Source organism: Entelurus aequoreus, linkage group LG10 (genome assembly GCF_033978785.1).
Source record: "Entelurus aequoreus isolate RoL-2023_Sb linkage group LG10, RoL_Eaeq_v1.1, whole genome shotgun sequence".
Lineage (NCBI taxonomy): Eukaryota > Metazoa > Chordata > Actinopteri > Syngnathiformes > Syngnathidae > Entelurus > Entelurus aequoreus.
In genome coordinates this window covers 19,317,332-19,333,329 of record NC_084740.1, presented here as the reverse complement: position 1 = coordinate 19,333,329, position 15,998 = coordinate 19,317,332, and the positions used below count along the sequence as shown (strand labels likewise).

General features: G+C 38.1%; 1 protein-coding gene across 3 annotated transcripts in view; it reads left to right on the top strand.

Annotated features, from left to right (window-relative positions):
* capn12 (calpain 12) overlaps nt 1–15,998 on the top strand; it is a 97,402-nt gene that overhangs the window by 62,041 nt on the left and 19,363 nt on the right. For all 3 annotated transcript variants that reach the window (XR_009827453.1, XM_062060250.1, XM_062060248.1), the window contains exons 7-15: nt 2,830–2,915; nt 3,022–3,099; nt 3,180–3,364; nt 4,963–5,210; nt 5,282–5,293; nt 5,364–5,443; nt 5,538–5,660; nt 13,615–13,651; nt 15,936–15,998. The exon at nt 15,936–15,998 is cut by the window's right edge and continues 9 nt beyond it. Coding sequence is in view for 2 of the 3 variants with exons in the window: in XM_062060250.1 (XP_061916234.1) it covers nt 2,830–2,915; nt 3,022–3,099; nt 3,180–3,364; nt 4,963–5,210; nt 5,282–5,293; nt 5,364–5,443; nt 5,538–5,660; nt 13,615–13,651; nt 15,936–15,998 (912 nt within the window). In the remaining variant the exon portion in view is untranslated. The remainder of the gene's footprint in view (nt 1–2,829; nt 2,916–3,021; nt 3,100–3,179; nt 3,365–4,962; nt 5,211–5,281; nt 5,294–5,363; nt 5,444–5,537; nt 5,661–13,614; nt 13,652–15,935) is intronic.

The following is a 15,998-nucleotide window of genomic DNA, read 5'->3' as shown; positions in this document are numbered from 1 at the left end:
ACATTAAGAAAAAAAAAAGAAAAAAGACGTGACATTTAGATTTTAATAACGTGGGTGCACCAAGGGCCGCGGACTGAAAAGTCAAAACATGCTTGGATATTTTTTTTCTATTATAAAAACAATGCAATATGTTACATATTTAAAGACACAATTTAGTGTCAGCTTTTTGTTATAAATGAAAAAGTGTATTATTATTGTTGTAAGAAAGTTCCGCTTTTCCCCATTACATGATGTGTTTTTGTTTTTTTGTTTTCTTCCGTTTTTACCGTTGTTTTTTTTTCCTTTTTACAAAATAAATGTATACCAAAATGGCCACAGCTTCATTTGAATTTTCAGTATGTAGCACTTGGTGGAAAAAGTTTGGAGACACGCCTGTCATGTCTTATTTAATCATCGCATCACAATATCGTTGTTGTTTTTTTTGTCCCGTCATTTCATCGCATTATCTCATTTCATCTAATTATGGGCCTGCTCCGTTGCAAGCAGGCCCATTTTATTATTGCTCATTAGGGCTGTGAATCTTTGGGTGTCCCACGATTCGATTCAATATCAATTCTTGGGGTCACAATTCGATTCAAAATCGACTTTTTTTTTTCAATTCAACACGATTCTCGATTCAAAAACGATTTTTTCCCGATTCAAAAGGATTCTCTATTCCAGGGGTCACCAACGCGGCGCCCGCGGGCACCAGGTAGCCCGTAAGGACCAGATGAGTAGCCCGCTGGCCTGTTCTAAAAATAGCTCAAATAGCAGCACTTACCAGTGAGCTGCCTCTATTTTTTAAATTTTATTTATTTACTAGCAAGCTGATCTTGTTCGAAATTTTTAATTCTAAGAGAGACAAAACTCAAATAGAATTTGAAAATCCAAGAAAATATTTTAAAGACTCGGTCTTCACTAACTGACAAAGAAACAGATAACAGATTTGGTGTCCAGTTCAAAGTGTGACATGATTTATATAAAAATTTGAGAGTTGACTTTTGTATTTTACAGGAGTTATTATTTGTACAAACATGGTGCAAAGTAATTCATGATTTGTTAAAAAATGTTAGTGGCTAGCTAGTTGAAATGGGATATTGTGATTTCACAAGACTGTCTTAGAAGTGATCATTTGAAAATGTTCAATTTGAAAAATGTGCACTTAGAGAAAATATAAAAATAAAGTGTTGCATATTGATATTTATCTATTTCTATATATATATATATTTATTGTGAGAAATCATTAAGATGATCAGTGTTTCCACAAAGATAAATATCATTAATTATTAATAATAACATAGAGTTAAAGGTAAATTGAGCAAATTGGCTATTTCTGGCAATTTATTTAAGTGTGTATCAAACTGGTAGCCCTTCGCATTAATCAGTACCCAAGAAGTAGCTCTCGGTTTCAAAAAGGTTGGTGACCCCTGCTCTATTCATTCAATACATAGGATTTCAGCAGGATCTACCCCAGTCTGCTGACATGCAAGCAGAGTAGTAGATTTTTGTAAAAAGCTTTTATAATTGTAAAGGACAATGTTTTATCAACTAATTGCAATAATGTAAATTTGTTTTAACTATTGAATGAACCAAAAATATGACTTATTTTAACTTTGTGAAAATATTGGACACAGTGTGTTGTCAAGCTTATGAGATGCGATGCAAGTGTAAGCCACTGTGACGCTATTGTTCTTTTTTCTTTTTTTTTTAATAAATGTCTAATGATAATGTCAATGTGTTGCTGGGTCGGGTTTGGTTTTGGAATTGGATTGCACTGTTATGGTATTGCTGTGTATTGTTTTGTTGGATTGATTAATTCAAATAAATAAATAAATAATAAACTTTTCTTTTTAAATAAATAAATAAAATAAAATAAATAGATTTTTAAAAAATGAGAATCGATTCTGAATCGCACAACGTGAGAATCGCGATTCGAATTCGAATCGATTTTTTCCCCCCACCCCTATTGCTCATACTTCAACTTTTATTATTATTTTTGTTCCGCACGTCTAATTAGACGGCCATACACCTTACAGTCATATAACTTGGTATGTGACACATGCTAACTGATAGCATGCTAACGTTAGCTTGCTAGCATGTTAAAATTATGCTAACTTTTTGAGCTAGTTTTGCAACCGTTTACCCCAGAGTCATATAACTTGGTACGTAACACTTGTAAACTGTTAGCATGCAAACTTTTTTTTGCTAAATGTACTCTTTTTTTATTTATTTATTTTTTATTTATTTATTTATTTATTCCCTCCAATTCCCCAGCCATACACCTTAGAGCAGTGGTCCCCAACCACCGGGCCGCGGCCCGGTACCGGTCTGTGGATCGATTGGTACCGGGCCGCACAAGAATAAAAATATAAAAAATATTAAAAAATTAATTAAATCAACATAAAAAACACAAGATACACTTACAATTAGTGCACCAACCCAAAAAACCTCCCTCCCCCATTTACACTCATTCACACTCATTCGCACAAAAGGGTTGTTTCTTGCTGTTAATATATTTTGGTTCCTACATTATATATCAATACAGTCTGCAGGGATACAATCTGTAAGCACACATGATTGTATTTTTTTATGACAGAAAATAACCAAAATCAGTTCTGTTTTCCTCTTAATGTTATCTTATCCTTCTACATTTCAGATCTCATCATCTAGTTTCAAAACATGAAATACCAATCCAAACCTCATGTCATATCATATGTTATATCACATAGTACACATTATTAACTTTACTCCTTGCAACGATCATCATTCCTTATTGGCGTTATGTGACCTCATCGCTCTCAAAAATATATGAACAACTCTGTTTGATCTCTGAAAATGTTTGTTTTCCAGGTGAAGCATGCGTCGGGTGAGATTTTGCTCCTGAGGCTGAGGAATCCGTGGGGCTTTGTTGAATACAGTGGACCCTGGAGTGACAAGTGAGGCTGTGTGTGTGTGTGTGTGTGTGTGTGTGTGTGTGTGTGTGTGTGTGTGTGTGTGTGTGTGCTGGCCACATGTTGTGTTTCTCTTGGTGTGTGGTTGCAGGAGCAAGGAGTGGAGTGACGTATCCAAAGAGGAGAAAGAGAGGCTAGAAATGAAAAGGAGAGAAGATGGGGAGTTCTGGTAATCACATGGTCTAATAAGAATTCACTTGTTTGACGTAAAAGTCTACACAAACTTGCATTTTCTATGATTTATAACAGGATCAGTGCTGATGATTTTGGCAGCAAGTTTGACTTAGTGGAGCTCTGCAGTGTTAATCCTGACACCCTTGTGGTTACAAACACAGAGCATCCTCCTAGCTCCGCCCCCTCTCAGTGGACCATCAACGAGCACGAAGGATTGTGGCTACCAGGGAGCTCTGCCGGTGGAAGCCGGAAATACCACCGTATGTATCAATACCATAGCGATACTTGATCTACCAAACCCAAAAGCAGTGAAGTTGTCACGTTGTGTAAATCGCATATAAAAATAGAATACAATGATTTGCAAATCCTTTTCAACTTATACTCAATTGAATAGACTGCAAAGACAAGATATTTAATGTTCGAACTGAGAAACGTTGTTATTTTTGGCAAATATTAGCTCATTTGGAATTTGATGCCTGCAACATGTTTCAAAAAAGCTGGCACAAGTGGCAAAAAAGACTGAGAAAGTTGAGGAATGTTCATCAAACACTTATTTGGAACATCCCACAGGTGAACAGACCAATTGGGAACAGGTGGGTGCCATGATTGGGTATAAAAGCAGCTTCCATGAAATGCTCAGTCGTTCACAAACAAGGATGGGGCGAGGTTCAACACTTTGTGAACAAATGCCTGAGCAAATTGTTTAAGAACAACATTTCTCAACCAGCTATTGCAAGGAATTTAGGGATTTCACCATCTACGGTCTGTAATATCATCAAAAGGTTCAGAGAATCTGGAGAAATCACTGCACGTAAGCAGCAATGCCCGTGACCTTCGATCCCTCAGGCATCAAAACCGACAGTGTGTAAAGGATATCACCACATGGGCTCAGGAACACTTCAGAAAACCACTGTCAGTAACTACAGTTGGTCACCACATCTGTAAATGCAAGTTAAAACCCTACTATGCAAAGCGAAAGCCATTTATCAACAACACCCAGAAACGCCGCTGGCTTCGCTGGGCCTGAGCTCATCTAAGATGGACTGATGCAAAGTGGAAAAGTGTTCTGTGGTCTGACAAGTCCACATTTCAAATTGTTTTTGGAAACTGTCGACGTTGTGTCCTCCAGACCAAAGAGGAAAAGAACCATATGGATTGTTATAGGCGCAAAGTTCAAAAGCCAGCATCTGTGATGGTATGGGGGTGTATTAGTGCCCAAGACATGGGTAACTTACACATCTGTGAAGGCGCCATTAATGCTGAAAGGTACATACAGGTTTTGGAGCAACATATGTTGCCATCCAACGTCTTTTTCACGGACGCCCCTGCTTATTTCAGCAAGACAATGCCGAGCCACGTGTTACAACAACGTGGCTTCATAGTAAAAGAGTGCGGGTACTAGACTGGCCTGCCTGTAGTCCCGACCTGTCTCCCATTGAAAATGTGTGGTGCATTATGAAGCCTAAAATACCACAACGGAGACCCCCGGACTGTTGAACAACTTAAGCTGTACATCAAGCAAGAATGGGAAATAATTCCACCTGAAAAGCTTCAAAAATGTGTCTCCTCAGTTCCCAAACTTACTGAGTGTTTTTAAAAGGAAAGGCCATGTAACACAGTGGTAAAAATGCCCCTCTGCCAAGTTTTTTGCAATTCTAAGTTAATGATTATTTGCACCAAAAAAAATAAGTTTCTCAGTGTGAACATTAAATATCTTGTCTTTTAGTCTATTCAATTGAATATAAGTTGAAAAGGATTTGCAAATCATTGTTTTCTCTTTTTATTTACCATTTACACAACGTGACAACTTCACTGCTTTTGGCTTTTGTATTACACTGCTGTCATGATGCGCTGTTAGGATCCTTCTGGAAGAATCCCCAGTTTGAGTTGGTTCTCACGGAGCATGATCAGCCTGATGAGGATGATGAGGACGACGAATCGGAGGAGGACGAAGAGGAAGAGGACGGTATGTCACTCGAGAGCAAAAAAACGGAGAAGCAGAAGATGAAAGCCAAAAAGTGCACCGTTTTGGTGGAAGTCCTGCAGAAAGACAGAAGGCGGCGGGACAAAATCCACTTCCTCTTCATGGGTTTTCACATCTACAAGGTCCTTATTTTAACATCCAGCGTTCTCATTTCACTTTTGGAACTCACACTCTTCTCTTTTGTTTTTTTCAGGTTCCACCCGAGGTAATCCGTTTGTCATAATTATTTTTTTTTAAAATGTATTCCAATGATTATGGTCTATTTCTACACACAGCTTCAAGGGATGTGTCTGCAGCGCAACTTCTTCCTAAAAAATCGCCCTGTCAGCCGCTCGGGGAAATATAAGGCTCAAAGGTAAAACAATTGTTTTCCACTTCTACCCAAGTGACAGCAACAGAACACTTTTCCTGTGCTCACGTTCACACTTATGGACAATGTTGTGTGGCAGGGGAGTGTGGAGGAAAGTGCACCTGGACCCGGGTCACTACGTCCTTGTAGCGTCCACCTATCGACCAAACCAGCGTGGAGAGTTCTTTGTGCGCATCTTCTCCAAAACTGGGAACACTTTGGGGTGAGATGGAGGGAAACCTGTTCAGAGGAGAAAAACATGTACAAACCCCGTTTCCATATAAGTTGGGAAATTGTGTTAGATGTAAATATAAACGGAATACAATGATTTGCTAATCCTTTTCAACCCATATTCAATTGAATGCACTACAAAGACAAGATATTTGATGTTCAAACTCATAAACTTTTTTTTTTTTTTGCAAATAAATAACTTCAATTTCATGGCTGCAACACGTGCCAAAGTAGTTGGGAAAGGGCATGTTCACCACTGTGTTACATGGCCTTTCCTTTTAACAACACTCAGTAAACGTTTGGGAACTGAGGAGACACATTTTTTAAGCTTCTCAGGTGGAATTATTTCCCATTCTTGCTTGATGTACAGCTTAAGTTGTTCAACAGTCCGGGGGTCTCAGTTGTGGTATTTTAGGCTACATAATGCACCACACATTTCAATGGGAGACAGGTCTGGACTACAGGCAGGCCAGTCTAGTACCCGCACTCTTTTACTATGAAGCCATGTTGATGTAACACGTGGCTTGGCATTGTCTTGCTGAAATAAGCAGGGGCGTCCATGGTAACGTTGCTTGGATGGCAACATATGTTGCTCCAAAACCTGTATGTACCTTTCAGCATTAATGGCGCCTTCACAGATGTGTAAGTTACCCATGTCTTGGGCACTAATACACCCCCATACCATCACAGATGCTGGCTTTTCAACTTTGCGCCTATAACAATCCGGATGGTTCATTTCCTCTTTGGTCCGAAGGACACAATGTCCACAGTTTCCAAAAACAATTTGAAATGTGGACTCATCAGACCACAGAACACTTTTCCACTTTGTATCAGTCCATCTTAGATGAGCTCAGGCCCAGCGAAGCCGACGGCGTTTCTGGGTGTTGTTGATAAACGGTTTTTGCCTTGCATAGGAGAGTTTTAACTTGCACTTACAGATGTAGCGACCAACTGTAGTTACTGACAGTGGGTTTCTGAAGTGTTCCTGAGCCCATGTGGTGATATCCTTTACACACTGATGTCGCTTGTTGATGCAGCCTGAGGGATCGAAGGTCACAGGCTTAGCTGCTTACGTGCAGTGATTTCTCCAGATTCTCTGAACCCTTTGATGATATTACGGAGCGTAGATGGTGAAATCCCTAAATTCCTTGCAATAGCTGGTTGAGAAAGGTTTTTCTTAAACTGTTCAACAATTTGCTCACGCATTTGTTGACAAAGTGGTGACCCTCGCCCCATCCTTGTTTGTGAACGACTGAGCATTTCATGGAATCTACTTTTATACCCAATTATGGCACCCACCTGTTCCCAATTTGCCTGTTCACCTGTGGGATGTTCCAAATAAGTGTTTGATGAGCATTCCTCAACTTTATCAGTATTTATTGCCACCTTTCCCAACTTCTTTGTCACGTGTTGCTGGCATCAAATTCTAAAGTTAATTATTATTTGCAACAAAAAAAAAGTTTATCAGTTTGAACATCAAATATGTTGTCTTTGTAACATATTCAATTGAATATGGGTTGAAAATGATTTGCAAATCATTGTATTCCGTTTATATTTACATCTAACACAATTTCCCAACTCATATGGAAACAGGGTTTGTAAAAGGATACCACTAGAAAAAATACAGTACTGGCCAAAAGTTTGGACACACCTTCTCATTCAATGCAATGTTTTCTTTATTTTCATGACTATTTACATTGTAGATTGTCACATCAAAACTATGAATGAACTCATGTGGAGTTATGTACTTAACAAAAAAAGGTGAAATAACTGAAAACATGTTTTATATTCTAGTTTCTTCAAAATAGCCACCCTTTGCTCTGATTACTGTTTTGTACACTCTTGGCATTCTCTCCATGAGCTTCAAGAGGTAGTCACCTGAAATGGTTTTCACTTCACACATGTGCTTGAAGCTCATGGAGAGAATGCCAAGAGTGTGCAAAGCAGTAATCAGAGCAAAGGGTGGCTATTTTGAAGAAACTAGAATACAAAAACATGTTTTCAGTTATTTCACCTTTTTTTGTTAAGTACATAACTCCACATGTGTTCATTCATAGTTTTGATGTGACAATCTACAATGTAAATAGTCATGAAAATAAAGAAAACACATTGAATGAGGAGAAGGTGTGTCCAAACTTTTGGCCTGTACTGTATACTCAGTGGCCTAGTGGTTAGAGAGATGGGTAGGTTGTGAGTTCAAACCCCTGCCGAGTCATACCAAAGACTATAAAAATGGGAGCCATTACCTCCCTGCTTGGCACTCAGCATCAAGGGTTGGAATTGGGGGTTAAATCACCAAATACGATTCCTGGACGCGGCCACCGCTGCTGCACCTCCCAGGGGATGATCAAGGGTGATGGGTCAAATGCAGAGAATAACTTCGCCACACCTAGTGTGTGTGACAATCATTGGTATTTTAACTTAATATATGTATTATTATTATTAGGGCTGTCAAAAATAGGTAGTTAACTTGTGATTAATCCCAAAATGTTTGACAATAATCATGTATAAATGCAGATTAATCATGCAATTTTTCTGATTTAAAGAAAATATCATTTGACTGCACTATTTATTATATTTAATTGGCAGGAGGCTTGTATTTCCTCATTTTGAATACTAAATATGTGGGATAACAAAAAATGTTGATCTTTAATAATCATTTGGAGTGCGTAAGAAAGTGGAAGGAAAATGTAACTCTTTTTGGTCATTTATGAACAAGCATATGGTAAAAATGAATTAACAGAGGCGTGTAAAATGTAAATGAATGAATGACAGGGCGCCTTATATGAAATTTTTACTGCAAACTTATTTCTAGTCGCTTCCTGCTCCATCACTGATAAGAATATAATGGCAAATGTCCCCAAATAGTCACACTATCTCCTGCAGCGCACAGCATTAGTGCTCGTCTTAAAAAGCATTGCTATTGGTTTCAATCCTGGTCGTAATTTAGTTAGGAAGGGTTATTTATGTTTTAATTATGTTCCAACCGTTATTTTGCACTTAAAGGCCTACTGAAACCCACTACTACCAACCACGCAGTCTGATAGTTTATATATCAATGATGAAATCTTAACATTGCAACACATGCCAATACGGCCGGGTTAACTTATAAAGTGCAATTTTAAAATTCCCGCCACACTTCCGGTTGAAAAACTCCTTTGGATATGATTTATGCGCGTGACGTCACAAAAGCAACGGAAGTGGTTGGACCCCATCGGACCCGATAGAAAAGCCTCTTGTTTTCTTCGACAAAATTCCACAGTATGGTTGAGGGCAGACCTACGTCACTTCCGCCTATCAATCCCCTAGCAACCGGGAATTCGTTGAAAACAAACCAGCTCACAGCGAACACAGCATTGACAGAAAAAGCATTTAACGAGCGTTGTGGCTTGGAAGTCGGCGTTAAATCCTTCATTTACGCATTTTTACTTATTCGCATATCGTGTGAAAAAACGAAAATGTATTATTTGCGTCAGACTCGTCTCAGTGACCTTTAAAGCTTCTCAGGCTTAGCTTAGCTTGCTAGTTAGCTTAGCCTGCGCGCTACTAAGAAAGAGACGCGGAAGTTATCAACAACAAGATCAAGTGTTAGTGTATAAAATATTGAGAGATTTGAGGGCTACATGTATTGAATGGCAACATGAAAATTATAGGGTTTATTGTTTTTTAAAAACCCAACTGTTAAGTGCAAATTTAAACGAAACCGGTTTTCGAAAATAGCTAGCTAGGCTATAGACTATATAGTATATTACTTACTTAACTTAATCCTCTTCTTCCCGGATGGGAAATAAGGCTTCGACGACTCGACGCCATTCATCTCGCTGCTGTGCTCGTCTCTGTGCCTCGCCCCATGTAAGCTTCATCTCTTTCAGCTCCCCTTCAACTGTTCTTCGCCAGGTGTTCTTTGGCTGCCCTGGCTTACGTTTTCCCGGTGGTGTCCATCTTAACGCTGCCTTTGGTATCCTCTCGTTGTCCGGTTTTCGAAAATAGCTAGCTAGGCTATAGACTATATAGTATATACCGCATGTTATTTTTGTACATCAACAACTTCAGCTGTCGAACGTTATAAGGTACAAATTCAACAAGTACAACATTAGCACGGACGTATAGCCAAGTTGTGGTTAAGAAGGTGGATTTTTGTTCCTTATATTTACCAGAAACGAAGTGATCCGAACACACGACCCGGGACTTTGGGGGACTCCAGTGAGAACCGTCCTCGTTTTCCCAGTGTAAAGCTGCGAGCCATTTGTCTCGTCTCTGTGGGCTTTTATCACGCTTTGGCAGAACAAAATACAACCTTTTTTTTCCCTGTTTCCAGTTGCGGTTAGCACAACCAAAAACAACACAGTTTTTCGGCATTTTGGAGGCAGAATGACGGGTTTAACCAGCGTAGGTCGACAGGTTAAAGAGTAATGGCAACGGTTTGTTTTCAACGCCAGTCTGGTTGCTATGGCTCGAAGAACCCGTATGTAGCTCAGTTGCCCGGATGTCGGCCCTCACCCATTCTGGACATCTGTGTTGGTGAATCTTTTGCAATTTGTTTAATGAACAATGGAGACTGCAAAGAAGAACGTTGTAGGTGGGATCGATCGGTGTCTTAGCGGCTAAGTACAATACTGTAATATCTGTGATATTTGCATTAGTGTACTGTGTCTTTAAGGGTTTGGGGAACGCGCATGCACGAGTGAGTTGGCGGAGAACTTGAGTGTGTGTGAGCGTGAGTTTTGGCTAACAGCAGCTCGTGTATGTGTGTGCGTTACTTTTTGAACTACAACCAGTTACCGCTTGTTAATAAAGCGATTGAGCAGCGCATCCTCGTCTGTGTGACTCCTTCTCCACTGCGGGGCATTACAATACTTACAGCAACACAACAAGGACTACTTACCCTGACGCCTAGCCGATGCTTGCCGCCAAACCCACAGATGAAGTCCTTCGTTGCGCCGTTGATCGCTGGAATGCAGGTGAGCACGGCTGTTGATGAGCAGATGAGTGCTGGCTGGCGTAGGTGGAGCGCTAATGTTTGATCATAGTTCTGTGAAGTCCGGTTGCTAAGTTGCTAAATTAACCTTAGCGTCGTTAGCAACAGCATAGTTAAGCCTTACCAGGCTGAGAATTTTTAACCGTGTAGTTACATGTACATGGTTTAATATTATTGTTGGTCTTCTGTCTATCCTTCCAGTCAGGGGTTTATTTATTTTGTTTCTATCTTCATTTGAGAACGACGCTAGCACGTTAGCTCAGTAGCTAAGTGTGTCACCGATGTATTGTCTTGGAGATAAAAGTCACTTTAAATGTCCATTTCGCGTGCTCGACTCTCATTTTCAAGAGGATATAGTATCCGAGGTGGTTTAAAATACAAATCCGTGATCCACAATAGAAAAAGGAGAGAGTACATAGTTCTGTGAGGTCCGGTTGCTAAGTTGCTAAATTAGCCTTAGCGTTGTTAGCAACAGCATAGTTAAGCCTTACCAGGCTGAGAATTTTTAACCGTGTAGTTACATGTACATGGTTTAATATTATTGTTGGTCTTCTGTCTATCCTTCCAGTCAGGGGTTTATTTATTTTGTTTCTATCTTCATTTGAGAACGATGCTAGCACGTTAGCTCAGTAGCTAAGTGTGTCACCGATGTATTGTCTTGGAGATAAAAGTCACTTTAAATGTCCATTTCGCGTGCTCGACTCTCATTTTCAAGAGGATATAGTATCCGAGGTGGTTTAAAATACAAATCCGTGATCCACAATAGAAAAAGGAGAGTGTGGAATCCAATGAGCCAGCTTGTACCTAAGTTACGGTCAGAGCGAAAAAAGATACGTCCATCACTGCCTCTCAAGTCCTTCACTGTAACGTTCCTCATCTACGAATCTTTCATCCTCGCTCAAATGAATGGGGTAATCGTCACTTTCTCGGTCCGAATCTCTCTCGCTCCATTGTAAACAATGGGGAATTGTGAGGAATATTATCTCCTGTGACGTCACGCTACTTCCGGTACAGGCAAGGCTTTTTTTTATCAGCGAGCAAAAGTTGCGAACTTTATCGTCGATTTTCTCTACTAAATCCTTTCAGCAAAAATATGGCAATATCGCGAAATGATCAAGTATGACACCTAGAATGGATCTGCTATTCCCGTTTAAATAAAAAAAAAATCATTTCAGTAGGCCTTTAAGATAATTATTGAACTTTTTTTTTTTTTTTTTTACCTTTAATTAATTTGAGTACAAATATGTATCAAATTAATGTATCAAGTTTGATGAAAAAAAGTACAAAAATGGTTTCAGTTGCAAAAAAAAGTCTGCCAAGGGGCCCCGATATTGTTTTTATTTTCACACTAAGTAGCACATTCAACATGTTAAAGCTCTAGGTCACAGGTGTCAAACTCAAGCCCCAGGGGCCAAATCTGGCCCACCACATTATTTTATGTGGCCCGCGAAAGCCTGGAAATAATGTGCGTTAATGAAACGCTTAATCTTTTCTTACTAAATATATTTATTTCCCTTTTTCCATTAAAAATCATGTACTGCATGCAATTGCATATCTTTTAAAATTCAATATTCCATCCATCTTCTTCCGCTTATCCGAGGTCGGGTCGCGGGGGCAGCAGCCTAAGCAGGGAAGCTCAGACTTCCCTCTCCCCAGCCACTTCGTCCAGCTCCTCCCGGGGGATCCCGAGGCGTTCCCAGGCCAGCCGGGAGACATAATCTTCCCATCATAATATTTTATATTATTATGTATTCCAAAAATATTTTTGGTTAAAATAAAGATAAATACTGTCCTTAAATATCTGCTTGATGTATGATTTCAAAACAAATGATCATTTAAACTGTAGACTGTAAAATTGACAATAGATGTTACGGTTGAATTCCGCCGACTGAGTTTTTTATTGTAAAATCAACTTTGGTACTGTATTTTTTCCATATACAGTAAGACACGAAAACATTAAAAAACAAACAAAAAAACATTAAAACAACAAGATTTTACGGTAATAACAAAAACTGGCAGCTCTGTTGCTTGAATGTTACTGCTAAAAATAGTGGTATTGTTTCTCCATTCCATTCCATTTATTAAATTTTTTTTATATGCTGTAAAAAAAATCCACTGCTTTTACTGTAAAATTCTGGGCTCTGAGCTGCCAGTTTTTAAAGTCAAATTTATATATATGTATATATATATGTATATATATATATATATATGTATATATGTATATATATATGTATATATATGTATATATATATATATATATATATATATATATATATATATATATATATATATATATATATATATATATGTATGTATGTGTGGGAAAAAATCACAAGACTATTTCATCTCTACAGGCCTGTTTCATGAGGGGTTTCCTCAATCCTCAGGAGATTTTAATGGATATATATATATATATATATATATATATATATATATATATATATATATATATATATATATATATATATATATATATATATATATATATATATATATATACATTTTAGATTATATATATATATATGTATATATATATATATATATTGTGTATATATATATATGTATGTGTATATATATACGTATACTCATATATTACTCATTGTTAAAAGCGGCCCTCTGAGGGCAACCATAACTGCCACGTGGCCCTCAATGAAAAAGACTTTGACACCCCTGCTCTAGGTGCTGCATGCTGACCACTTGTGATACTTAAAATGCAGCACATGACATTTTGTGTAATTAATTAAATAATACTACTACAGCCACAGCTGTTCATGCTAATGTTTTACCTGGTGCCAATTGGAGACCCTGGCAGACATTTGCTTGTAGACCACACACCCAATGACTAGAGGAAAGTTGGTGGTAATTTGAAGAGAAGTAGTAATTTACGGTATAAAGTACACTTATCATTTTAAATGTGGACATTTCATCATGAGATTGTGCTAATAAACTGTTTATTTTTCTGTTTCAGAACGCAGGACTTTATGTGCTCTTCTGGCTATCTTCCAGTGAGTTTAAAGAATACTATACTACATTCATATTGCATACAGTATATTATATAAGCCAGAGGTTCTTACACGCTTCCCACACGTGTTGAGTGATAGGACTGTTCTGTTTGTGTCTTGTTTATTTTGGCGTTGACGTAGTAGTTGGATTGTAACAACTTCCTTTGAAGGCTGATAAACGTTTGGTAATGGCTCGAGTCACATCATTTTAATATTTCATTGATTATTTGGCGTAGCACGAGTGGCAGAGTCATGTATGAAAAGAGTATGGCCAACTGGATGCATGCAACTGCAGTCGTTTTGACGTGAGTTCAGTAATTATTGACTCATTTCTTGCCACTTTAGGTCACATCTCGTGACCTAAATATTAACCAAGTATTAGCGATATTGTTATTATAAGCCCTAACGCAGACAAACTATTTTAGTGGCGCCGTGATCACAGAGAGCTAACTATCTTATTGACATATTGAGCCGGTGAGCGGCTGTATCGCCTCCTGTGTTGATGAAAGTTAATTGTAGATTAAGAATCATGCCTCTCACTTGGAAAGTAGAAGGTTGTGATAATAAATCGAGAAGTTGGTCAACCTTGACTTTCAGAGATGGCGAGAAAGACACAATAGACGCCCGTTTGCAGCATTTTTTTTTTGTAGCCCTTTGGGACGGCGTGGCGAAGTTGGTAGAGTGGCTGTGCCAGCAATCGGACGGTTGCTGGTTACTGGGGTTCAATCCCCACCTTCTACCATCCTAGTCACGTCCGTTGTGTCCTTGGGCAAGACACTTCGCCCTTGCTCCTGATGGCTGCTGGTTAGCGCCTTGCATGGCAGCTCCCTCCATCAGTGTGTGAATGTGTGTGTCAAAGCGCTTTGAGTACCATGAAGGTAGACAAGCGCTATACAAGTATAACCCATTTATCATTTATCATTTATTTGTGAAGATTATGATTACATCTTCATCGAAACGGGAAGATATGAACATCCCATCACGTCGGCATCCCAGTGAGAGCAGACATTGTACAGCAAGTGATTGTTTGATTATGTCTGAAGTGTGTATGTCTTGTTGGGCACTTAGCAATACTGCTGCGTGATGTTTAGTGTTTGTTGTTGAAGGGAAAAGCAAACAATGTGATGCATCTGTGAAATAATACGTCCCCCTTTGGCTAAAATAATCAAAATATGTAAATGTTACTCGTTATCATATATACTGTATATATATATATATATATATATATATATATATATATATATATATATATATATATATATGATATAGCCTATGGCTAAAATAATCAAAATATGTAAATGTTACTCGTTATCATATATACTGTATATATATATACATATATGATATAGCCTATGGCTAAAATAATCAAAATATGTAAATGTTACTCGTTATCATATATATATATATTAGGGCTGCAACAACTAATCGATGAAATCGATTAAAAACGATTATAAAAATAGTTGGCGATTAATTTAGTCATCGATTCGTTGGATCTATGCTATGCGCATGCGCAGAGGCTAGGTTTTTTTTTTTTGATTTTTTTTTTTTTAACCTTTATTTATAAACTGCAACATTTACAAACAGCTGAGAAACAATCATCAAAATAATAGGGGTGTACACAACAAATTGTGCGTGCAGCAGCATTCGTGAGGGAGGGGGAGAGACAGAGAGAGCGAGAGAGTTGTGATAAACGCGCATGCGTCGTCAGGCTCTGCTTTTTATCGATACATTTATTAGATCAAATTTTTTATTATCTATAGCAGGGGTGTCAAAAGTGTGCATTTTTGTAACATTTTCCTTGTTTTATTTGGCAAGTTGAAAGAACGTGGCGCCAGTATGCTGTTTTTTTTTTCAATAAAATACTGGAAAGGATAGAAATGTAGTTTGTCTCTTTTATCCGATTATTAAACGAAGTAATAATCGACCGATTAATCGATTATCAAATTAATCGTTAGTTGCAGCCCTAATATATATATATATATATATATATATATATATATATATATATATATATATATATATATATATATATATATATATATATAACACATTACATATGCTGTATGCTTACAGCATTTATATAAAACAATGATGGAGGATTTTGGATGTTGTTTGGAGGCGGAATAGAGCGACTTTCATAAGCATTTCTTTACTGGTTGGAAAAAAAATCAAAACATGTGTTCTTGTCTTACATAAGGATTGTGAATCCATGAAAGACAACATTCCAAAGTGTGTAATTGGAGGTAGCACTGTAGGCAGTTGAAAGTGTATTGTTTGTGTCAAACAGGTGATGGCAGCTCCTGTCGCCCCGGAGGACAAAATGAGAGTTCTGCGGGCTTTTGATGAAGAG